At 43.0% G+C, this 26616-nt stretch overlaps 1 protein-coding gene across 2 annotated transcripts in view; it reads left to right on the forward strand.

The window, feature by feature from the left end:
- The window catches only part of NLRP4 (NLR family pyrin domain containing 4), a 42392-nt gene extending 16557 nt beyond the window's left edge, over nucleotides 1-25835 (forward strand). Inside the window, exons 3-10 of one of the 2 annotated variants that reach the window (XM_033224529.1) lie at nucleotides 999-2574; nucleotides 4830-4991; nucleotides 5435-5602; nucleotides 11124-11291; nucleotides 14529-14699; nucleotides 20559-20729; nucleotides 22507-22677; nucleotides 25455-25835. In XM_033224529.1, coding sequence (XP_033080420.1) covers nucleotides 999-2574; nucleotides 4830-4991; nucleotides 5435-5602; nucleotides 11124-11291; nucleotides 14529-14699; nucleotides 20559-20729; nucleotides 22507-22677; nucleotides 25455-25593 — 2726 coding nt within the window. In that variant the 3' untranslated portion in view covers nucleotides 25594-25835. The remainder of the gene's footprint in view (nucleotides 1-998; nucleotides 2575-4829; nucleotides 4992-5434; nucleotides 5603-11123; nucleotides 11292-14528; nucleotides 14700-20558; nucleotides 20730-22506; nucleotides 22678-25454) is intronic. The other variant, XM_033224530.1, reaches the window with a different exon arrangement.
- Nucleotides 25836-26616: the final 781 nt, after the last annotated feature.

Below are 26616 nucleotides of genomic sequence, written 5' to 3' on the forward strand. Positions count from 1 at the left end.
TGATTCTCCTGCCTCAGCCTCCCAAGTAGCTGGGACTACAGGCGCCCGCCGCCATGCCCTGCTAACTTTTGTATTTTTAATAGAGACGGGGTTTCACCATGTTGGCCAGGATGGTCTCGATCTCTTGACTTCATGATCTGCCCACCTCAGCCTTCCAAAGTGCTGGGATTACAGGTGTGAACCACCACACCCAGCCTGTTGGATTTTTTTGCTTGGTTTTTCTTTTGAGAATTCTGCCATCAAAAGAAAGCTCACTGGCATAAAGTTGGAATGGATGCGAGGTGCCATTCTATCCTATCTACTGCACCTTGTCTCTCTTCTAGAGGCAACTGCCTAGGTCAAGTCCTTCTTAGGTAGACTTTCAGATCTAGTCCCTATATGTGAAACCTATATCTGTATCTAAATCCCTCATTGACACAAATGAGTAAATGCAATAGACACTGTCCTGTTATTTATCCACATGAGATTATTCCATACTTTTAATATCTGTATAATAGTTTGTATAATATCTGTGTAATAGTTTGTATAATATCTGTATAATAGTTTGTAGTTTCATAGTTACTTTCCAGTTATTTTGCTATCATAGTAGCAATGAATACCTGTGAAAGTAGAAGTTGTCAAACTTTACATAGTAGCAGTGAATACATGTGTGCGTGTGTATGTGTGTGTGTACTGAAAGAAGTTGTCAACCTTTTTTGTGTAGAGGACCACACAGTTTTCCATTTTAGCCTTTGTGGGTCATGCAGTCTCTCACAGCTATTCAGCTCTGCTATTCAATCACGAAGGCACCTGTAGACAATACACCCGTGAATGGCGTAGTGAGTTCTCATGAAACTTTATAAGAGCAGACTGACCAGGTTTGGCCTGGGGGCCACATTGTGTAGACCCCTGGAAAGATACATCCTTAGAGGAAAAAAATTTTCAGGGGCAAAGAATATATACAGGAATGCTTAACTTTGTGGGTTTTTTTTTTTCTCCTCTTGCCCTCACTGACTCAGGATACACACAAACCTATCAAGCTCATGCAAAGCAGAAATTCAGCCGCTTATGGTCCAGCAAGTCTGTCACTGAGATTCACCTGTACTTCCAGGAGGAAGTCAGGCAAGAAGAATGTGAACATTTGGACCACCTTTTTGCTCCCACGGAAACTGGGAAACAGCCGCGTACGGTGGTCATTCAGGGACCGCAAGGAATTGGGAAAACGACACTCCTGATGAAGCTGCTGATGGCCTGGTCAGACAACAAGATCTTTCGGGACAGGTTCCTGTACACTTTCTATTTCTGCTGCAGAGAACTGAGGGAGTTGCCAGCAACGAGCTTGGCTGACCTGATTTCCAGAGAGTGGCCCGACCCTGCTGCCCCTATAACAGAGATCATGTCTCAGCCGGAGAGACTCTTGTTTGTCATCGACAGCTTCGAAGAGCTGCGGGGTGGCTTGAACGAACCCGACTTGGCTCTGTGCCACGACGTGATGGAGAAACGGCCAGTGCAGGTGCTTCTGAGCAGTTTGCTGAGGAGGAAGATGCTCCCGGAGGCCTCCCTGCTCGTGGCCGTCCAACCCATGTGCCCGAAGGAGCTCCGGGATCGGGTGGCGATCTCAGAAATCTACGAGCCCCGGGGATTCAACGAGAGCGATCGGTTAGTGTATTTTTGCTGTTTCTTTAAAGACCCGAAAAGAGCCCTGGAAGCTTTCAATCTTGTAAGAGAAAGTGAACAACTGTTTTCCATATGCCAAATCCCGCTCCTCTGCTGGATCCTGTGTACTACTCTGAAGCAAGAGATGCAGAAAGGAAAAGACCTGACCGTGACCTGCCAGAGCACTACCTCTGTGTACTCCTCTTTCATCTTTAACTTGTTCACACCCGAGGGTGCCGAGGGTCCCACTCCGCAAAGCCAGTGCCAGCTGAAGGCCCTGTGCTCCCTGGCTGCAGAGGGCATGTGGACGGACACGTTTGAGTTTCGTGAAGACGACCTCCGGAGAAATGGGATTGTTGACGCTGACATCCCTGCACTGCTGGGCACCAAGGTTCTCCTGAAGTACGGGGAGCGTGAGAGCTCCTACGTGTTCCTCCACGCGTGTGTCCAGGAGTTCTGTGCTGCCTTGTTCTATTTGCTCAAGAGCCACCTTGATCATCCTCACCCGGCCGTGAGATGTGTACAGGAATTGCTAGTTGCCCATTTTGAAAAAACAAGGAGAGCACGTTGGATTTTTCTGGGGTGTTTTCTAACTGGCCTTTTAAATAAACAGGAACAACAGAAACTGGACGCGTTTTTTGGCTTCCAACTGTCCCAAGAGATAAAGCAGCAACTTCACCAGTGCCTGAAGAGCTTAGGGGAGCATGGTGATCCTCAGGGACAGGTGGATTCCTTGGCGATATTTTACTGTCTCTTTGAGATGCAGGATCCTGCTTTTGTAAAGCAGGCAGTGAACCTCCTCCACAAAGCTGACTTTCATATTATTGACAACGCAGACCTGGTGGTTTCTGCCTACTGCTTAAAATACTGCTCCAGTTTGAGGAAACTCTCTTTTTCCATTCAAAATGTCTTTAAGAAAGAGGATGAACACAGCTCTACGTGAGTCCATCCTATGACGTGTTATCTCTTTTCAGAATCTGTCTGTATTTCTGAGTGGGTTTTGCTGATGGAGTGTTTAATATAGGATCATGGTTAGAAACTCCCTTTTTCTATCACAAAACCTCAGCTCACATCCTGGCCCAACCCTTTAGGAGCTCTGTGACTTTGTGAGCCTTGCCCTTCTGTGGCCGCAGTTGCCCCATGACAGACGTGGGAATAATAACACATGTATTGTGAGGAGTGAATATGAGGACCTGTGTGCAATGTTTCCCACGTTCTCAAGTATTAGCTGATCAGTGCTGTAACTGATATTATTTCCATAGCACCACACGCATGTGTCTTGACCTCTTAGCTGCAAATTACCTTTGAAAACTTACTGTAAAAAAAAAAAATGATACAGCCCAGGTGTGGTGGCTCATGCCTGTAACCCTGCCACTGGGGGAGGCCGAGGCAGGTGGATCACTTAAGGTCAGGAGTTCAAGACCAGGCTGACCGACATGGTGACACCTCGTCTCTGCTAAAAATACAAAAATTACCCAGGTATGGTAGCACACACCTGTAATCCCAGCTACTTGAGAGGCTGAGGCAGGAGAATCACTTGAGCCTGGGAGGCAGAGGTTGCAGTGAGCCAAGATGGCACCACTGCCCTCCAGGCTGGGTGACAGTGAGACTCCCATCTCCAAAAAAACAAAACAAAACAACAAACAAACAAAACTCTACATAAACAATACTAATTTTTTTTTTTTGAGACTGAGTCTTGCTCTGTCCCCCAGGCTAGAGTGCGGTGGCAAGATCTCGGCTCACTGCAAGCTCCGCCTCCCGGGTTCACACCATTCTCCTGCCTCAGTCTCCCGAGTAGCTGGGACTACAGGCGCCTACCATCACACCCGGCTATTTTTTTGTATTTTTAGTAGAGACAAGGTTTCACCGTGTTAGCCGGATGGTCTCAATCTCCTGACCTCGTGATCCGCCCGCCTCAGCCTCCCAAAGTGCTGGGATTACAAGTGTGAGCCACCCCGCCTGGCCAAATCATACCAATTTTAATTTATGGCTCATGCCTATAATCCCAACACTTTGGGAAGCTGAGCAGGAGGATGCTTGAAGCCAGGGGGGGCTAAGACCAGCCTGGGAAAAATAGTAGGACCCCACTTCTACAAATTTTGTTTTTAAACTAGCCAGGTGTGATGGGACGTGCCTATAGCACAGCTACTTGAGGGAGGCTGAAGTAGGAGGATTGCTTGCTTGAGCCCAGGAGTTAGAGACTGCAGTGAGCCATGATCGTGCCACTGTGTATCCCAGCCTAGGCAACAGAGCAAGACCCCATCTCAAAACCCAAAAGAATCACGTGTGGTGGATCCTATTATCCTGTTACAGGTGAGGAAACTGGAGGTCAAGTGAGCTGCCAGGATCTCATAGTTAGAACGTGGAGAGTTTTAGGGCTGAGTTTAGGGCTAGGCTGAAGATGTCAACTTAATGGCTGGGCTGTGCTGCCTCATCATTTATTATAAACCAGCCTGGCCAACACGGCGAAACCCTGTCTCTACTAAAAATACTAAAATTAGCCGGGCATGGTAGTGGGTTCCCGTAATCCCAGTACTTCAGGAGGCTGAGGCAGGTGGATCACCTAAGGTTAGGAGTTTGAGACCAGCCTGGCCAACATGGAGAAACCCTGCCTCTACTAAAACTACAAAAATTAGCCAGGCATGGTAGCACACACTTGCAATCCCAGCTACTCAGGAGGCTGAAACAGGAGAATCGCTTGAACCTGGGAGGTGGAGGGTGCAGTGAACCGAGATTGCACCATTGCACTCCAGCCTGGGCAACAAGAGTGAAACTCTATCTCAAAACAAAACAAAACACAACCTGTTTTGGATATAAGATAGGGTTTCTCAACCTTGGCACTGGTGATGTTTTGGGGGCTGGCTGTCCTGTTACAGTGGGGGGCTCTCCTGTGCATTGTAGGATGTTTAGAAACACCTGGTCTCTACTCACTAGATGCCAGAAGCACTCCTCCCTCAAGCTATAACACCCCAAAAAGGCCTCTAGACATCCCCAAATGTCCCCTGGGGGGAAACATCACCCCAGGTTGAGAACCACTAACATAAGGTGAGCTTACCTGAAGGATCTCCTTCTGACTGAAGGAGGCTCTGCCTCAGACGTCTTCTGTTTGAGAAGACAGCGTAGTGCGTGTGCATGTTACAAGTGGCTTGTGTTGACCGCCTGCCCGTGGAAGGCTCATCCTTTCTTGACCACAGGTCGCATTACAGCCTCGTCTGTTGGCATCACATCTGCTCTGTGCTCACTACCAGTGGGCACCTCACAGAGCTGCAGGTACAGGACAGCACCCTCAGCGAGTCGACCTTTGTGACCTGGTGTAACCAGCTGAGGCATCCCAGCTGTCGCCTTCAGAGGCTCGGGTAAGTGGAGAATCGACCTTGACTCGAGTATGTCACGGAGATGACATATTCATCTCACCTCTAGCTTTCAGTCGAGGCTAATTGCACAAGCAGAGAATTAACACCCAGAGCAGCTTCTCAACCTCAGCACTTCTGGACATCTCATTGCAGCTCATTCTTCATCATAGGGCTGTTCGGTGCATTGTAGGGTATTAAGATGCATTCCTGGTCTCTACCCTCTAAATGCTAATAGCTTCCCCTTGTCCAGATAACCGAAATAGTGTCCAGACACTGCCAGCTGTCCCTCGTGGGGCCAAAATCTCTCAAGTTGAGAACCACTGAGCTGTGTCACTGGGCTGTGAAATCAGAATGAGTTCATTACGGATGATAAGAGACAAACATAGGTGTGCAGGCTGTGCTCCCGTTAGATGCGACTCATCCAAACTTTTTTTTGTTTTTTGCAGAATAAATAATGTTTCCTTTTCTGGTCCGAGTGGTCAGCTCTTTGAGGTGCTTTTTTATCAGCCAGACTTGAAATACCTGAGCTTCACCCTCACGAAACTCTCTCGTGATGACGTCAGGTCCCTCTGTGACGCCTTGAACAACCCAGCGGGCAACGTAAAAGAGCTAGCGTAAGTCTCCGTTTACTGAGACCACTGATGCGATTTCAGAGAAGACTATGCATTTCTTTTGGTGGGGAGGGGCTGCATAGTTTTCGCACATCCACCTTTTCCTTCTAGGATTTGTGTGCAAACGTAGTTTCCTGAGAACTTGAATAGGGAGGTTAAAGTTTCTCAATGGATGCAGTCCTTTTGGAAAACTGTGTGTTTGTCTTCAGCCTTCATGGATTCTGGCAGATTGTGTAACCGAGTAATTCCACCTGGAGGTGGACCGAGGGAATGTCTCAGTTTGCTGAAAGACAGGCACTAAAGCATTCCCAGCAGGCGTTCGTAATCTCTGGGAAGTAGAAATACCACTGACAGTAAGTTGGATGAGAAACCCGTGGTTAAATGCTCCTGTTCTGTGAGAATGAATACTCCCGGCCACAAGCAAAAACTGGGATGAGTCTCAGACATTGTTGATGGCCATGAGCCAGACTCAAGAGTACATCCTATGGCTTTATGCCTGTGAAGTTCAAAGATGGGCAAGGCTCTGGTGTTGGAGGTTCGGGAAGTGTATTGCTCCATTCTCGTGCTGCTGTAAAGACATACCTGAGACTGGGTAATTTATAAAGAAAAGAAGTGTAATTGGCTTATGGTTCTGCAGGATGTACAGGCTTCTGCTTCTGGGGAGGTCTCAGGAAGCTTGCAATCGTGGCAGAAGGCAAAGGGAAAGCAGGCATGTCTTATGTGGGGGAGCAGGAAGAAGAGAGAAAAGGGGGAGGTGCTACACACTTTAAAACAAGCAGCTTGCATGAGGACTTTCACAGGAACAATGCTAGGGGATGGTGCTAAACCACTAGAAACCACCCTCATGATTCCGTCATCCCCCCTAGACCCCTCCTCCAACACTGGGATTACAGTTCGACATGAGAGTTGGGTGGGGACACAGCCGAATCATATCTGACAGCAGTTACCTTTGTTAAGATCATGACCCTAAAGGGATACAGGAGATGATGAACCCACTCTGTTTCTTCACATGCTGGTAACTCAAGTACCTTAAATTCATGACAGTCCGTTGGCTGGCACTTAACCATTGTGTGTGCTTTCCAGTATGTATGTTTTAATTCAAGCATTTTTTTTTTTTGCAATTAAATAAGGGTTTCCTCTAAATACTTACCCTCTACTTATCTTTGCTGGTACTCACACATTCAAATACTTCTCTATACTAGTCTTTGTCGGCCATTTTTCTGAGCTTGCATCAACCAAACACAAAAAGACCCAAACCCCTTTTTTTAAAATAACAGCTTTATTGTGATATCCACATACCCCAAAACATACTTTTAAAGTATGTACTTCATATGCTTTATACTTTAAAATGTGCTTTTAAAGTATAATTATATATTTTAAATGCTTTTAAAGTATAATTGTACACTTTATACAGTTTAGTGATCTTCATATATATTCATGAGGATGTACAACCATCATGACTGTCTGATTTTTAGAATGTTTTCATTATCTCAGAAAGAAACCCCATACCCGTTAGCATTCGCTCCTCATGCCCTTATCTCTCTGGTCCCTGGGAATTACTAATAAACTTTCAGTCCTATTGGATTTTCCTATCCTAGGCATCTCATATAAGTTGAATCACTTGTGGTCTTTTGTGAATGGCTTACTTTCACTTGGCAGAATGTTTTCAAGGTTTATCCCAATTACCATGTATCAGTACTTCATTCCTTTTCTTGGCTAAATAGTATTCCACTGTACAGATATTCCCCATTTTGTTCTTCTAGTCATCTAGTGATGAACACTTGGGTTGTTACCACCTTTTAGCTATTCTGAATAGAGCTCTATGAACACTCATGTTTGAACACCTTCTTTCACTTCTTTTGGGCTTGTAACCAGGAGTAGAATTGATAGGTTATATAGTAATTCCATATTTAACTTTTAGAGAAACCACCAGGTTATGTTTTCCTCAGTGACTGCACAATTCTGTATTCCCACCAGCAATGTCTGAGAGTTCTATTTTCTCCACATCTTTGCTTACTTTTTACTTATTTACTTACTTTTTTATTACTTATATTTATTTTTTTATTATACTCATCCTAGTGGGTGTGAAGGAGCATCTCATTGTGGTTTTGATTTGCTTTTCCTGGATGACTAATGATGTTGAGCATCTTTTCCTGTGCGTTTTGATTATTTCTATATCTTCTTTGGAGAAATGTATTTTGAAGTCCTTCACACATTTTTAAAAACTTTTATCTTACATTCAGGGGTACAGGTCCAGGTTTATTATATAAGTAAATTGCATGTCATGGAGGTTTGGTATACACGTTTTTTTGTCACCCGTGAATAAGCGTAGTACCAGATAGGTAGCTTTTTCTTCCTCACCTTCTTCCCACCCTCTGCTCTCAAGCAGGCCCTGTGTCTGTTTTCCTCATGTCTATATGTACTAGGTGTTTAGCTTCTACTTATAAGTGAGAACACGTGATATTTGGATTTCTGTTCCTGCATTAGTTTGCTAAGGATAATGGCCTCCAGCTCCATCCATGTTGCCACAAAGGATTTTCTCTTACTCTCTTTTATGGCTGCATAGCGTTCCGTAGTGTATATGTACCACATTTTCTTTATCTAGCCCACTGTTGACGGGTATTTAGGTGAATAGTGCTGTGATGAGCATACAGGTGCCTATGTCTTTATAATAGAATGATTTCTATTCCTTTGGGTGTATACCCAATAATGGGATTGCTGGCTTGATGGCAGCTGTATTTGAAGTTCTTTCAGAAATTGCCAAACTGCTTTCCGTCATGGCTGAACTAATTTACATTCCTACAAAAACGTAGAAGTGGACACTTTTCTCTGCAACCTCACCAGCATATATTATTTCTTGACTTTTTAATAATAGCCATTCTGACTTGTGTGAGATGGTATCTCCTTGTGGCTTTGATTGGCACTTTTCTAATGATGAATGAGCATTTTTCATATGGTTGTTGGCAACACCTTTGCACATTTTTAATTGGGTTCTTTATATTTTCTAATTACAAGTTATATATGAGACATGCTTTGTGAATATTTTCTGCTATTCTGTGAGTTGTCTTCACTTTCTTAATGGTGTCCTTTTGAAGCACAAAAGCTTCTAATCTGAGATACACTTTATTTTTTAATTTTGTCTCTTGTGCTTTTGGTGTAATTGCTACAAAACCATTGCCTAACCGAAGTTCATTAAGATTAACTTCCTTTTCTTTTTTTTCCCCCCAAATTTGAGATGAGTCTCACTCTGTTGCCCAGGCTGGAGTGTAATGGTGCAGTCTCAGTTGACTGCAACCTTCACCTCCCAGGTTAAAGTGATTCTTCTACCTCAGCCTCCCGAGTAGCTGGGATTACAGGTGTGCACCACCATGCCCGACTACTTTTTGTATCTTTTTTTTTTTTTTTTTTAGTAGAGATGGGGTTCACTATGTTGACCAGGCTGGTCTCAAACCCCTGACCTTAGGTGATACGACTGTCTTGGCCTTCCAGAGTGATAGGATTACAGGTGTGAGCCACTGTGCCTGGCCGTTTGTTTTCTTTTAAAAGTTTTGTTTTGCCTCATATATTGAAATCTGTATGATCCATTTTGAGTAAATTTTTGTGAATAGTGCGAAGTAGGCCACATTGTATTTTTTTCACTCCTTGAAAATAATACTGGGTTGGTGCAAAGGTAATTGCAGTTTGTGCCATTAATGGCAAATTACTTTTGTACCAACATATATACACACACACACACATGTGTATATATGTGTGTGTATATGTATATACATATATATGTGTATATATGTGTGTGGATATGTATATACATATATGTATATACACATATATATGTGTGTATGTATATATATAGAGTTGTTGTTGTTTTTGTTTGTTTTGTTTTTTAGAGGGAGTCTTGCTCTGTCACCCAGGCTGAAGTGCAGCGTTGTGCTTTCTGCTCACTGCAAGCTCAGCCTCCCGGTTCAAGCGATTCTCCTGTCTCAGCTTCCTGAGTAGCTGGGACTACAGGCGCCTGCCACCACGCCTGTCTAATTTTCGTATTTTTAGTAGAGACAGGGTTTCACCATGTTGGCCAGGATGGTCTCGATCTCTTGACCTCGTGATCCACCCTCCTTGGCCTCCCAAAGTGCTGGGATTAAAGGCTTGAGCCACTGCACCAGGCCGCACCAACCTATATCTTAAAGCTAGAAACAACATTAAAAGCATGCATGGCCACAGAACCCTCCTGCAGAGGCGTGAGGAGCCGTGGACTTGGTTACTTGCCAATTCCACGTTTATTTCTTGACAACTCCCATGATGGCTTTCATCTTTATTCTGTTGTCTCTGAGTTTAGTTTATTTTTTTGTGGCAACCAGAGGTAAGGAGTGTGGTTGAGGTAATAGAAAACCACAACTACTGGCAACACAAATCAACTCAAGCCACCAAAAAAGGAGTCCTATGGGACTCAGGTTCAAGGCTTCTTCCATGTTCTTTGAGGAGGTATTACTTGAGCAAAGACCTGAATGATAAGGATGTGTCTAACCACAGGCCAGAAAAAGCATTCCCCTTGGGGTGCACACATGCAAAATAGTCCAAGTTTGGTAAAGGAGCCGCTAAAGATGAGCTTGGGGAGGATCAAACATGAATAATACCTTAGAGAATGAAACTGGTGTTGTCAAGCAACTGAAGAGAACCAGGGTGACTGGGACACGGGCTTGGGAATGGGTAGGACCCTCGTGGATCATGTTATGTATTTTGGGATTTTCTCCAAGTGCAGTGAGATAAGTTACTGGGGGAGGCTAAGCCAGGCATGCATATAACTGAGATGGTGCATCTCAGGTTGGCCATCTCTGTACCCCAGAGACCGTAAGCCAAGCATGCGTATAATTGAGACGGGGCGTCTCAAGTTGGCTGTCTCCGTACCCCAGAGACCGTAAGCCAAGCATGCACGTAACAGATGGTGGGTCTCAGGTTGGCCGTCTCTGTACTCCACAGACCGTAAGCCAAGCATGTGTATAACTGAGACAGTGCGTCTCAAGTTGGCTGTCTCTGTACCCCAGAGACCGTAAGCCAAGCATGCGTATAACTGAAACGGTGCATCTCAGGTTGGCCATCTCTGTACTCCAGAGACCGTAAGCCAAGCATGTGTATAACTGAGACGGTGGGTCTCAGATTGGCCGTCTCTGTACCCCAGAGACTGTAAGCCAAGCATGTGTGTAAATGAAACGTTGCATCTCAGGTTGGCCGTCTCTGTACCCCAGAGACCGTAAGCCAAGCACACGTATAACTGAGACTGTGCGTCTCAGGTTGGCCATCTCTGTACTCCAGAGACCGTAAGCCAAGCATGTGTATAACCAAGACGGTGTGTCTCAGGTTGGCCTTCTCTGTACCTCAGAGACCGGGTTGACAGGGATCAAGAAAGGGGTTGGGAGGCAGTGAGTCTCTGAAGGACGGCAAATGTGGGCTTCCCGACTCTTACAGGATTAGCAAGAGGAACGAGTCCGGGAACTAGAAACCAACAGAATGTGACATTTTCCTTTTCCTGCAGGCTGGTAAATTGTTTCCTCTCACCCATCGATTGTGAAGTCCTTGCCTTCCTTCTAACCAACAACAAGAAGCTGACGTATCTGAATGTGTCCTGCAACCACTTAGACACAGGCTTGCCTCTTCTGTGTGAAGCGCTGTGCAACCCAGACACGGTCCTGGTATACCTGATGTGAGTGGATGTCGGGGGAGGCGGGGGGCCATGGCAGCAGTTCAAACCTGGGCCTGTTGACAACAATCTGCTCATTGATGGAGGCCACATAGCAGAGGTTTAAAAGCTCGTGCTTAAGAATCAGAAAAGACTTGAGTTCTATTTCGGGATTTACCACGTATGCACTGTCTTCTTGAGCAAAATATTTAACTTTGAATGGAGGGAGAGATCCTGTCTTAGAGGTCTTATGGCTATCAATTGAGATTGTCTATACAGAACACGTACTACGTTTCAAAGCTGTGAGGAGGTTGGATTAATGCACCCGCAACACACATGGTATTTCCTGTGTTGATAACGGTTACTTCAGGCATGTAGAGTGGACTCGGTAGGTACTTGGGACAGTAGCAGAGCAAAATGTCTGTGGGCCTCTTGACCCCAGTTAATACTACATGTGATGTTCTTGCAGTAATTGGATGAGAAGAGACTATTCAAGCCAGTTTTAGGGTACGTAAAAAAAAGAGAAGGAAGACAGATGAGTAAAGTGGTAAAGGCCAGTTGATTTACCGATTAATGGAATTCTAATATCTTTAGGCAATACTTATTAAAAAAAAAAAAGCGGGGGAGGACAGAAGAATATATATGCATTTGTGTCTTTTTTTTTTTTTTTGAGACGGAGTCTCGCTCTGTCCCCCAGGCTGGAGTGCAGTGGCGCGATCTCGGCTCACTGCAAGCTCCACCTCCTGGATTCACGCCATTCTCCTGCCTCAGCCTCCTGAGTAGCTGGGACTACAGGTGCCCACCACCTCGCCTGGCTAATTTTCTGTATTTTTAGTAGAGGTGGGGTTTCACCGTGTTAGCCAGGATGGTCTCGATCTCCTGACCTGGTGATCTGCCCGTCTCGGCCTCCCAAAGTGCTGGGATTACAGGCGTGAGCCACCGCACCTGGCCTTTTTTTTTTTTTTTTTTTTTTGAGATGGAGTTTTGCTCTTGTTGCCCAGGCTGGAGTGCAGTGGCGTGATCTTGGCTCACCGCAACAACTGCCTCCCAGATTCAAGCAATTCCCCTGCCTCAGCCTCCCGAGTAGCTGGGATTATAGGCATGTGCCGCCATGCCCAGTTATTTTGTATTTTTAGGAGAGATGGGGTTTCTCCATGTTGGTCAGGCTGGTCTCAAGTGTGTCTATTTTTTAATACACAAATATCATTGGAAGAAATAGTATATTATAGGCTGCCTGTGAGAAATAGAACTGGGAAGCTGGGAGATAGGGGAGGACGGAGATTTTTCCCTCTTTATACTTCTGGGCGTTTTGAAACATGAACAACATGAAAGTGAGACTGTTCTGAAAATGTCAAGAAAATGAGAGGATTGACACCTCAAGCTAAAACAGAGGGATGGGGACAGGACTTAACCTCCCACCCAAAACAGCCAAAAATAACCAACTAAATAAAGCAACTGTTTAAGACCTCAGACATCAGGCAATGAAGGACAGTGACTCCTGAGCAATGAGGGGCAACCACGTGAGTCTTGTATTTGTCCTGGGTTACTACCTGGGGAGAGATTTCAGGATGCAGTTCAGGAAGGGGAACCCAGACGGAAGTGGGTAGACTCCCAGAGTTGGTGAAACCCCGTCTGTACTAAAAATACAAAATACAAAAATCAGCTGGGCCTGGGGGTGCATGCCTGTAATCCCAGCTACTCTTGAGGGAAGCTGAGGCAGGAGAATCGCTTAAACCTGGGTGGCAGAGGTTGCAGTGAGCCAAGATCACACCACCGCACTCCAGCCTGGGAGACAGAGCGAGACTCTGTCTCGAAGGAAACAACAGCAAAAGCCCACAAATGCCTGGATGGATGTGCCAGAAAATTGAGATCCATGGAACAAGCAAGCTGGGTGAGGCCTGCGTGGAAATGCGGATCTTGTGTCTGTCGACAGGAAGCAGTTGCCTGTTCTGTCCTAGCCTGTTGGATTTCCATGTAGGAATGTGACTCCTTATTGCCAGATAGCCCAGTTTTCAACAGAGGTTGAAATCTAGATTTCATATAAAATGTCAATGATGGTTATAGATTGCCAACTGATTTTGTTAAAAAACACGAAAATGCCAGAAAATTTAAATATCTGTAGGCCATGTGTGGTTCATTCATCACTAGCTTTCACCCTCTGCTTTTTTGTTTTTCTCTACTCCACACTTTTTTTCAAAGCAAACATGGATCCTTAAAAAAAAAAAAAAAAATTCATAAACTGGCTGGGAGTGGAGGCTCCCACCTATATTCTCAACACTTTGGGACGCCAAGGCAGGTGAATCGTTTGAGCCCAGGAGTTCAAGACCAGCCTGGGCAACATGACGAAACCCTATCCTGACCAAAAAATAAAAAATTTGCTTGGTGTGGTGGCACACACCTGCAGTTTCAGCTACTCAGTAGACTGAGGTACTGAGGTAGGAGGATCCCTTGAGCTCGGGAGGTAGAGGCTGCAATGAGCTGTGATCATGCCACTGCACTCCAGCCTAGGTGACAGAGCCAGACCCTGTCTCGAAAAAAAAAAAAAAGTTTTGAACCTATTATTATTTTAAAGAATAATGAATTGAAAAAGTTGAGGATACTACACACGAGGTAATCAATACACTTTACCAGTCCATGAGAGAACAGTCTCAGAAGGCCCATGTCTTGTCTAAGGACATCATCAGATGAAGAATTACAACCAAAATTAAAGCCCTATTAGAGTATTAGCTATGCCATGTAACACAATACTTTTTCCTTCTACCTTACCCTCTTTCTAATTCTTCTATCATGCAAGTAAGAAGAAATGAGAGGGTCAGACGCGGTAGCTCATGCCTCGTAATCCCAGCACTTTGGGAGGCCGAGGTGGGCAGATCACCTGAGGTCAGGAGTTCGAGACCAGCCTGGCCAATATGGTGAAACCCCGTCTCTAGTAAAAATACAAAAATTAGCCAGGTATGGTTTTGGGTGCCGGTAATCTCAGCTACTTGGAAGGCTAAGGCAGGAAAATCACTTGAACCCGGGAGGCGGAGGTCGCAGTGAGCTGAGATGGCGCTGTTGTACTCCAGTCTGGGTGATGAGAGCAAAACTCTGTCTCAAAAGAAGAAATGAGAGAGGGTGTTTTTAGATAATCCAGAAGTTCATCTCAGTTGGGGAGTTTGTAAGATTATAGAAATACTACCCTCAATATGAGATTAAGCAAAGCTCCCTGAGATGATCCTTCTTCACTCTCCTTCTTTTCTTCTTGTGGTTTTGTCCCCATAGGCTGGCTTACTGCCACCTCAGTGAACAGTGCTGCGAATACATCTCTGAAATGCTTCTGCATAACAAGAGCGTGCGCTATCTAGACCTCGGCGCCAATGTCCTGAAGGACGAAGGACTGAAGACCCTCTGCGAGGCCTTGAAACGCCCAGACTGCCGCCTGGATTCGCTGTGGTGGGTGTTTTGCTGTTTCTTTGAAGACCAGGCCGTCTTTTCAAGGGCATGCGCTTCTGAAAATAGGGCACCTGGAACTGAGGAAGGCCATAGTGTCTGTGCCTGGGAATGTGAAGGTTTAAAAAATAGTTGCCTCAGATTCTTGTAGAGACGTTCATGTAAACAAATCTGCACCCTGACTTCTGTGTCACAGATTTAATATGTTGTAAATCGTTCTCCAGAGGCCTAAGAGAGCCAGAATTAGGTCTGGGACCTGAGGGGCAATTTTATGGCTAAGATGATATTTGGTGTGTGTTCTACAAGATGAATAAACTTCATCAGGTGCAAAAATAAAGCCAAAATTCCAGGAAGAAGGGTAAAATGTGAAGGCGGGAGATCCAAAAATACACGTGAGTATTAATGTGTGTAACAGATAATGCTTTAGAAGAAGACAAAGGGTAGCATGAGATCAGCAAGAAAGGAGATAGTGCAAAGACTTAATTTCGTGTTATCACATAGAGAAATATCTGGGTAACCCCTGTAGCATCAGTGTCAGTGTTGTAGAGTTACCAGTTAGGATAACATGTTACGCTCTTTCCCTGAAAAATACAGACTTTTGAAATTTGGCAGCATGATTTTTACCTAATCCATTAGGAAATCAGAGTTTAGAGTTTGTATTCCTCACTTAGAGTGTGTTAAATAACATAACAAAAACACAAAATGCATTCATTCTTTCCCGATGGTGTGTTAGGCTATCTGGGCCAATCATTGACCCTAAAAGACACCAAAAATGTCAGATACAATATTAAGAAAAAATTTAAAAGCATCTAGAAGCTAAACAGAAATATTCTTTTTTTTTTTTTTTGAGACAGAGTCTCACTCTGTCACCCAGGCTGAAGTGCAATGGTGCGATCTCAGCTCACTGCAAGCTCTGCCTCCCAGGTTCCCGCCATTCTCCTGCCTCAGCCTCCCAAGTAGCTGGACTACAGGTGTCTGCCACCACACCCAGCTAATTTTTTTGTATTTTTAGTAGAGACAGGGTTTCACTGTGTTAGCCAGGATAGTCTAGATATCCTGACCTCATGATCCACCCGCCTCAGCCTCCCAAAGTGCTCGGATTACAGGTGTGAGCCACTGCACCCAGCCTAAACAGAAATATTCTTAAGTAACAGGCTAAGTAGATAGCACTTAAGGCTCTCCAAAAATCCTTAAGACATATTTTTAAAAAATACAACATAACCTTAAACTAGTACTGAACCAGACACCTGAAAGAAACAAGAGCAAATTATCTCTGGAGGTAGGTAATAGGATGACATGATCCTTGACCTTGGCTTATTTCTAAAAGGAATTTTTAAGGTCAGTAAATACCACACAGTTAAAATAACCCAAACCACAAGGAAATAAAGCACATTGAGCCGAGGACAAGCCAAAATACAAACACCTACCAAACTTTATCTAATTATCTATAAAGCAATTATACTTACTATGTTTACAGAAACATAACCAGTTTGAATCTTAGGGGAAAAGGAGATTAAATGAGCAAATAATACAACTAGAAATTATAAATATAATAATATATGGGGTGAATAGTAGATTAGACATAATTAAAGAAAAAATAGTAAAATAGAAGATAGGTTGTAATTACCTAGAAAGCAGCATGCAAACAGAAAAATAGGTAAACTTAGAATTAGCTTATAAGACTTAGATGATTAAGACATTCTAACACACTTACTGGGAATCCCAGAAAGATAAAATATTTTAAGGCTAAAATTTTTCTATAACTGATGAAAGATTCCAGTTCAGATTCAAGCATCCAAATAAATGCTTAACAGGATAAATAGTGGAGAAACTGCAGAGCACCCAATATAAAGATGTTGGCCTGTAAAGGTTTAACAAGAGGCTGGGAGCTGGGGGAAATGATCTACAAGAAAGGACAGACAGACTTGGGTGTGAGGATAAAACACCTTTTCAAATAAATACCAATTTCTTACCACCAGATCCTTCCTAAAAGTAATTCTAAAGACTGTTTCTTAGACGAAGTTAATCATTCCAGATGGAAGAGAGACAGCAAAGAAAGTGGTAGATGTCTGGATAAATCTAAACAAAATGTGGTTTGTGTATAAAAATAATACAGTCTTGAAGATTTAATAGAAAAAATACACAATCACCATAATAAAGTATAAAGGGGTAGATTAAAGTGAATACTCAAATTAGCAGAAAAGAAGAGACGGAATGATTAAAAATATCCAATCCAAAAAAGAGCAAGGAAACAAAAACTGAAGGAACAGATAAGAAAATATAAAACAAGATATATATTTGAACTCAAATATACTAGTAATTAGATATAAACAGATGAAATGTCTCAGCTAAAAAAAAATTACCATATTAAAACATAACTAATGTTTACAAGTTACTTATTAAACCGTAAGCTCATGGTTGTACAACATTGTGAACTGTAGTAAATGCCACTGAACTGTTCACTTAAATATAGTTAATCTCATGTAAATTTTACCTCAATAAAACGATGAAAATGAAAGGATAGAAAAAAAGACCATGCAAATATTAAACCAAAGGAAGCTGATGAAACTGTATGAATCAGACAAAATAGAATTTAAGACCAAGTATTATCTGATTCATTATTTGGTTCCTGCTAATTTTTAAATTATCTTCCTACTCAATTGAACTTTAAATTTTATGAGGTGAACATAATTACTTCCCATATGCAGTCCAGGAATCCAAGGAGAGAAATCATAATGGAAATTAGAATGTATGTTGAAATGAAAAGAGAATATACTTTGCAACAAACTCGGATGGAGCTGTAGTACATGTATATATTTTAAAAGGAATCTAAAGAATAATGAACTTAAGATTTTTTTTTTAATGGTAAAATAAACCCCCTAAAGGACAGAAGGAAATAAAAATAAGGACAGAAACTAATGAAACGAAAATCTCAATGGAAAAGATGAGAAACCTGCAACGTGGTGCTTTGCAAAACCAATTTTTGTTAATGCCATCCTATAGAGTATAATGCAAGCCACACATGTAATATTAAATTTTCAAGTAGTCATATTAAAAAATGAAAGTAAATATTTGAAACTGATTTTAATGATATAGTTTATTTAGCCGTATATCAAACTTCAATATGTAATTCATATATCACTTCAATATGTAATCAGGACAAAAAATTACCAATGAGATTTTACTTTTTTTGTATTAACTCTTTAAGATTCACTGTTTTATACTATGGCACATCTAGATTCAGACAAGCTACTTTCCAAGTGCACAGTGGTCACACGTGGCTGGCTATCACGTTGAACAGCACAGGTGTATATCAAGAATGGGCAAAGAAACGTTTCTACAAATGCTACAGATATTAAAAAGATTCAATATGAGCAACTTTACACAATAAACTTGAAAATTTAGGTATTTTCAAGACTCAATAAGCTTCTAAAATGTACTCAAAAGAAAAATGTATCAATCAAATCTTTTTATATAGAAAATTTCAGACTTAGACGCTTTCATTGGTGATTCTTACCAGATTTTCAAAGAATAAATAATTCCACTCTTAGAAATCAACTTTTTCAGGATCAGAAGAGAAGGAACTCCCCACCTTTTTTTTGTGACTAGCATAATCTTAATGCCAGAAACCAATAAGAATTTTATCAGTTGTAATATAATCCTTACAATTTTTGTAAGAAAGCAGAATTAAAGGCTAGTGTCTTTCATGAAATGCAAAAGCACTAAACAGAATATTAGCAAGCAGAATCCATAAATGTATTAAAAGAATAAACATAATAACTAAGTTGGGCTTATCCCCAAAATGTAAAGTTGCTTTAACATTAAAAAGATTAGTAAAAAAATCAATGTAAATCACTTGACCAGTTAAAAATAAAAATCATGATCTAAAATGCAGAAAAGTTTGAATTAAAACATAGAACTCTTGAAAAATTATTTGGGAACTTCCTTGATGATCTAAAGATTATGTTCAAAAAAATCTAAAACATTTGTCTAATGATAGAAAAGCTTTCTCTTCAATATCAAGAAAAAGATAAGAATGGTGGCTATAATCACTTCTAGTTAACAGTGTCCTGAAAATCTTAGCAAATGCTTCAAGGTAAGAAAAACACGAAACCTGTAATCCTTGAAGAAACACCTAAGTCTATGCAGATGATTTGAATGTACATAGAAACATCCAAGAAAATCTATAGCTAAATTATCAGAATTAGAGTCTAACAAGGTTGCTGGAAACAATACATCAGAAACGGTTACCAATATATCAACAACAAGTAAAAAGCTAGTGGAATTAAAGTACTATTTACAGTAACATAAAAAAGAAATGACCTAGAAATAGCCACTGTGATATATGTGAGACTTTTGTAGAGAATATGAGCAAATTATGGCATAAAACAATATTATATTCAAAGATTGAAATATTCAACATCTAAAAAGTCAGTTCTCCTTAAGTTGAATTCATTTGCTTTCATGAAATCCCAGTGAAAAGGCAATATTTTTGTTTGGCGATTGAATTGAACTTGAGAAGTAAATTTGACAGTGTGTATGGAATTTGCAAGAGGCCAATAATACCTAAGAAATACCTAAAATATAAAAAGTAGGGCCAGATATGGTGACTCATGCCTGTAATCCCAGCACTTTGGGAGGCTGAGGTGGGTGGATCACCTGAGGTCAGGAGTTGGAGACCAGCCTGGCCAGCATGGTGAAACCCCATCTCTACTAAAAAAAAAAAAAAAAAAAAAAATACAAAATTAGCTGGGTATGGTGGTGGGCGCCTGTAATCCCAGTTACTCAGGAGGCTGAGGCAGGAGAATTACCTGAACCCGGGAGGCAGAGATTGCAGTGAGCCGAGATTGTGCCATTGCATTCCAGCCTGGACAACAGGAGTGAAACTCCATCTCAAATTAAAATAATGTAGGAGCCCTTGCTCTAAATGTATCAAGACTTTCTAAAGTTTTAGAAATTAAAGTGTGAAATTCACACAGGGATAAGCAGATAGACCAGAGACACAGAATAGAGATCTCAGAAACAGACTGATCCACGTGTGTTCAGATGTTGCATCATGAAATAGTTTATCACTGGTGCAAAGAGAGGACAGACCTTCAGTGAACGATGCTGAGGCAATTCCAGTTGTCCATCCATATCTGCAGGAGGTTGGCTACAGATTTCCTCTGAGGATTCCAAAACTGGCAGATGCTCACGTTTTTTATGTAAAATGGCATGTGTTTGTTTTGAGACAGTCTCTCACTTCGTAGCCCGGGCAGCAGTCCAGTGGTGCCATCTCAGCTCACTGCAACCTCTGCCTCCCGAGTTCAAGTGATTCTCCTACCTCAGACTCCTGGGTAGCTGGGACTACAGGCACACACCACCATGCCCAGCTAATTTTCTGTGTTATTATTATTATTATTAATTTTTTTTTAGTAGAGATGGGGTTTCACCATGTTGGCCAGGCTGGTCTCGAACTTCTGACCTCAGGTGATCCGCCCGCCTCGGCCTCCCAAAGTGGTGGGATTACAGGCGTGAGCCACCGTGCCTGGCCCATAGTGGTTGCATATAACGTACAGGCATCTTCCCATAGTACTGTAAATTGTCTCTAAGTTACCAGGATAGGTAATACCATGTAAATGTTGTGTGAAGTGTTGTTATGCTCAATTGGTTTTTTCATTTGTATTTTTTATTGTTGTGTTATGTGTTATTGTTTTAATTCTTGAATAATTTCAATCTGCCTGTAGTTGAATCTGTGGATATGGAGGACTGACGGTACCTAGCCACATGAATGACAAAGGCTGTCATGCTTTGGTGTCTGTTTTCCTGATATTAGACTGAGGTGTGATAGCCTTTCAGCATGGTACCCTTCCTCTTTTGCAGTTTGGTAAAATGTTTTATCACTGCTGCTGGCTGTGAAGACCTCGCCTCTGCTCTCATCAGCAATCAAAACCTGAAGATTCTGCAAATTGGGTGCAATGAAATCGGAGATGTGGGCGTGAAGCTGTTGTGTGGGGCTCTGATGCGTCCGGATTGCCACTTAGAGATTCTTGGGTGAGTATTGCCGAGCTCCTGGTTATGTTTTCATGAGTGGCAAAGATGGAGAGTGGATGGGAAGAAGGAGAAAGAGGAAGACTCCAACAGGACCACATAGCAGCTAGCCGTGGTTGCATAAGGAACCAGCGTGAAACTTCAGGGCTTAAGGCAATGAGCAGTTAGATTGCTGCTGGCTCTGCTTGTCTGGGCATCGCTGACCTCAGCCAGGTGTGCTTAGGAAGCTGGTTTAACTGAGGGGACTGGCTGGTTTGGGTTGACCTTGCTATATGGTATGGAGGTTGGCTGGCTGGGCTGGCTGTCCCCTTGGGGATGACAGGTGTAACTGAGCCAGTCATCTAACTGGTTGGTCTGGGCTCATTGACATGGCATCTGTATCAGTTTGCCGGGGTTTAAAAAGTACTATGGACTGGGTGGCTTAGATAACAAATTTATCGTTTCACGGTTATGGAGGCTGAAAGTCTGAGATCAAAATGTCAGCAGAGTTGGCTCCTTCTGAAGACCATGAGGGAGAATTTGCTCCAGGCCCTTCTCCTTGTCTTGTCAATGACTGTCTGTCTCCTCCCTGTGTCTTCATGTTCTCTTCCCTCTATGTGTGTCCAAATTTCCTCTTTTTTTTTTTTTTTTGAGACGGAGTCTCGCTCTGTCGCCCAAGCTGGAGTGCAGTGGCCGGATCTCAGCTCACTGCAAGCTCTGCCTCCCAGGTTTATGCCATTCTCCTGCCTCAGCCTCCCAAGTAGCTGGGACTACAGGCGCCCGCCACCTCACCTGGCTAGTTTTTTGTATTTTTTAGTAGAGACGGGGTTTCACCGTGTTAGCCAGGATGGTCTCGATCTCCTGACCTTGTGATCCGCCCGTCTCGGCCTCCCAAAGTGCTGGGATTACAGGCTTGAGCCACCGCGCCCGGCCCCAAATTTTCTCTTATGAGAACACCAGTCATATGACTAGGGCCCCCCCGCACAGTGTCCTCATTTTAGCTTAACTGCCTCTATAAAGACCTTGTATCCAAATATGATTACATTTTGGGGTACTGGGGGTTAGGACGTCAACACATAAATTTTGGCAGGGACAAAATGGAGCCTATAGCATCTCAGCAGTTGGGGAGATGAAGTATAGAAAGCATCCAAGATCACCAGGTGTGATGGCTTATTCCTGTCATCCCAGCACTATCAAAGGCTGAGGCAGGCCAACAGCTTGAGCCTAGGAGCTCAAGACCAGCCTGGGCAACATGGTTGAAACCCCGTCTCCACAAAAATTAGCCAGGCGTGGTGCATGCCTGTAGCCCCAGCTACTCAGGAGGCTGAGGCAGGAAAATTGCTAGAACCCAGGAGGTCAAGGCTGCAGTGAGCCATGATCATGCCAGTGCACTCCAGCCGGGATGACAGAGACCCCATCTCCAAAGAAGAAAAATATCCAAGACGGTGGCTCAGAACTCTCCTAACCTCGCTTCCGTTGTGTTATATTATCCAAATCAACGTATGAAGCTGGCTCAGATGTTATATTATCCACAGCAAGGTATGAAGCCGGAAACAGACTCTCTTAGTGGAATGAGCTGCAAAGTCACACTGCTGTAGGCAGGGCTACAGAGAAGAATGGACAGTCATGGCCACTTTTACCACCTACCCACAGATGCATGTTCTGATGTCATAAACACTGGGCTGTGAGATATTGCACTTGAGGCAATGGGGTGTGCCTCATCTAGACGTCTAGCTCACATCCCATCCTATCTCCACCCTGAGGCTGGAGTCACTTCTTGTCATGTGTCTTTTTATTGCAGGTTGGAAGAATGTGGGTTAACGAGCACCTGCTGTAAGGATCTCGCGTCTGTTCTCACCAGCAGTAAGACCCTGCAGCAGCTCAACCTGACCTTGAACGCCTTGGACTACGCAGGGGTGGTTGTGCTCTGTGAGGCCTTGAGACACCCAGAGTGCGCCCTGCAGGTGCTCGGGTGAGCTGGGGTCTGTTGTGCTCTATGGGCTAAGAAGGGATTGGCTGGGACCTGCAGTGTAATCACATTGCATTTAAAGTGCAAATGATGTTCCTTGTCTCAGGGTTGTTGCAGGAGTAAGAATCAAGCAGGTGAGGATAAAACTCTGACCACAGTAAGTGGTGAATGGTGAGTGCCCAACAAATGGAAGCATTTGTGGAGTGGCCTCATTGTCTGGGGTAACACCCGAGGTTCGTTGTCCCGGGGCTGTGGAGATCCAAGGACGCAGACACACAAAGAGTGAGGTTAAGATAAGTTTAATAGGCAAAAGAAAGAAGAGCTGTCTGCTACAGAGAGGGGTCTCAGAAAAATGGATTGCAGGATCCATGGTGAAATGCAGAGAGTTTTAAAGACCAGCCAGTGGGGAGGTGGTGTCTGATCGACATAGGGCATGAAAAACTGTTTAGGACCAGGTGTGCCATTGGCACAGGGTGTGAATTTCTGGCAGCCCCCACCCCAGTCTTTTTATTAAGCAGGCAGGTTCTCTGCCTGAGCTGCACCATGTTGCCCATTTTTTTCTTACTGTACCCATGCTAATAAAAAAGGGAAGATGGTGCTTTCATGGTGAACAGGCCTGGCCCCCAGGTAGCTCTTTTCACTGGTGCAGCTGCTGGCCTTCCCCCCGTGCAATCTTCCAGCTCCCTTATTTATGTTTGCAGCTCAATCTTTCAGGATGTTCTTTGTTAGAAATGAAATGATTTCTTGGGCTGCTTTTTGTTAGAAGGGAAGCTCTGCTGAGGACTCTTTGGCCCTCACTATCTGCTTAAATAATTTTTTTCCTCCTGTATCACTTGTTACTATTATAATACAAATTATGATACATATTTATATTTTAAATATTTATTTGTAAATACAAGTTATATGTATATTTGTAAGTATAACATTTATAAATACAAACATTTTTATATAAACATAATTTATATTTGTTGTTATATTTATAATTACATATAATCCCACAAACATTATTTTACTAGATAACTATAGAATCCTTCCTTAACACTTATTTTTCTCATTCATTTTCCCCTACTGTTTTCAAACCAATATGAGATGAAGGCAATCATAGGCAGTTATTGCTAGGCTGTTCATTTCCAGGAAAGGGAAATATAATGGGTTAAAACTGTTATAACTCTAACACTAAAGAACATTCACTGATTTTTTTTTTTTCCCCTTTTGTGCTGATAGTTTTGTTTTCTCGAAGTCTATCCTTATAAATCTCCACCTGGAAAGGCTGAGTGCTCAACATTATTTCCTTTTCTTTCTTTTTTTTTTTTTTTGAGACAGAGTTTCCTTTTTGTTGCCCAGGCTGGAGTGCAATGGCTCGATCTCGGGTCACTGCAACCTCTGCCTCCTGGGTTCAAGTGATTCTCCTGCCTCAGCCTCCTGAGTAGCTGGGATTACAAGCAGGGGCCAACCATGCCTGGCTAATTTTTTGTATTTTTAGTAGAGATGGGGTTTCTCCATGTTGGTCAGGCTGGTCTCGAACTCCCGACCTCAGGTGATCCGCCTGCCTCGGCCTCCCAAAATGCTGGGATTACAGGCGTGAGCCACCACGCCTGGCTCTTTTTCATTTTAATGTTTGCTAAAGATTCAGAATGTAGACTACCAAAGTAGACACGTGATTAAGGGGAAGGACCCGATTGTCTGCGTTCTGAGTCATGGAGGTCTGTGTTTGTCTTCCAGCCTTGCCATGTTTGACCCTGTAACCCAGGGCAAAGCATTTGTCCTCTTTGATGATCAGCCTCCTATCTAAAAAATAGGGGTGATGATTTGGCATGGTAATGATGAAAGTATGCATCAGATAATGTGATAAATAGGACAGAACTAAATAAGTGAGTTTTCATCTTCCTCCAGCCCCGGACCATAGATCCTCTCACAAAGATGTGTATTAAGATACATAGTTGCACTAAAGAACATAGCTTACCCCAGCGGTGTGGGACAGTTGTAGGCAAACAGCTGCCAAATGGAGACAAGAGGCATTCTCCATGGTGACACTTAATCCTGGTGTGTGATTCAAAGCAATGATACAATGTATGGAGGCTCCAGAAACAAACAGCTTGAATTCGGTATCCAGACTATCACCATCTGGTTTTGTGACCTTTTAACATTGTTTATTCTCATTGTCTTCATCACAAGTTAGGACAATTATGCTACCTTATAAGGCAGTCGTGAAAATTTAATGAGAGATGCATGTAAAAGCCTTAGCAGAGGGCCAGGACCCAGGTACTCAGATAATGGAAACTATTAATAATTTATCTTTGAAAAAAATTGCTTTAGGCTTTCTCCCTAACGCTCACTGACTTCTTGTTGCAAATCCAAATGTTTATGTGGAGTTCATGCTCTCTCTAACCAATTCTGGACACTTATTTCTGTCCAGTGACATGTTGGAGCCAGCTCCTACAAGCTGGTGAGAGCCACTTGTGTGTGTACCTGTCTTCTGTAACTCTGTTTAGTGATAGCAAGTGGGCAGCTCGAAATTGGCCATGATTGGCGTGGAGAATTGACACCACAGAAATTGGCAAAGCTATAAATGGGGACTTTTTAAATTTATTTGTTTTCTGGAGATCCAGGGGTAACATTTATCAGCATACCACTGCATTTGATATGTATGTCTTTCCTCTTGGAGGTAACACCAGGGTTTCCTAGGCTTGTCCTGGGATGAATTAGGGAGAAAGATGAGCTGCAGAAAAGGGAAAAAAATATGTGGATTAAAAATAGAACCTTTAAAAATATTTTACCAGGCTGAGAAAAACTGATTTTGATGAGGAAACCCAGGCACTTCTGATGGCTGAGGAAGAGAGAAATCCTAACCTGACCATCACAGACGACTGTGACACAATTACAAGGGTAGAATCTGATTGCGAGGAACCTGGGCTCTGACTCGAACACCTGCAAAGGACAGGGACTGGGGCCCTTACGTTACGCTGCACCCAGGAGGTACAAATCATGGACACTCTAAGTCGTGAGATTTCTGGCACCCCATTCATAGATTTTATATGATATATGTGGTTTTTATTTGCTCTGTGGCCTTGGACGAGCCACTGAAAGGCCTTTCATGGTCTCTGTCTCACAAGGACATCTTAACCCCTCAATAAAGTGTTACATTTCTAAACATTGGAAAATCCTTTTTTGCCTTATTTGTATACATTTAAGGGGTTTCAGTACGTGTTTTGTTATATGTATATATTGTGTGGTAAAATCTGGGCTTTTGGTATACCTATCACACAGATGGTGTACATTGTACCAATTAGGTCATTTCTCAACCTGCACCTCCCTCTCACCCTTCTGAGCCTCCGATGTCTACTGTTCCACACTTTTTTTTTTTTTGAGATGGAGTTTCACTCTTGTTGCCCAGGCTGGAGTGCAATGGCATGATTGTGGCTCACTGCAACCTCCGCCTCCTGGGTTCTAGCAATTCTCCTGCCTCAGCCTCCCAAGTAGTTGGGATTACAGACATGGGCCACCACGCCCGGCTCATATTGAATTTTTTTTTTTTTAAGTAGAGACAGGGTTTCTCCATGTTGGTCAGGCTGGTCTTGAACTCCCAACCTCAGGTGACCCACCTGCCTCAGCCTTTCACAGTGGTGGGATTACAGGCGTGAACCACTGCACCCGGCCACTCTTTATATATTATGTAGCTGTCACGTACAAGTAAGAACATGCATTATTTGACTTAGTTTCTGAGTTATCTCACTTAAGATCATGGCTTCCAGTTCCATCCATGTTGCTGCTAAAGACATGATGTTATTCTTTTTATGGCTGAATAGGATTCCATTATATATAAATCATGTTCTCTTGATCCACTCATCTGCTGGTGAACACTTATGTTGATCCCAGGACTTAGCTATTGTGAAGAGTGCTTCAGTAAATACATGGATGCAGGTATCTTTTTAGTATGATTTC

Source organism: Trachypithecus francoisi, unplaced genomic scaffold, assembly GCF_009764315.1.
Source record: "Trachypithecus francoisi isolate TF-2019V2 unplaced genomic scaffold, Tfra_2.0 Lachesis_group12, whole genome shotgun sequence".
In the NCBI taxonomy this organism is placed as follows: Eukaryota; Metazoa; Chordata; class Mammalia; order Primates; family Cercopithecidae; genus Trachypithecus; species Trachypithecus francoisi.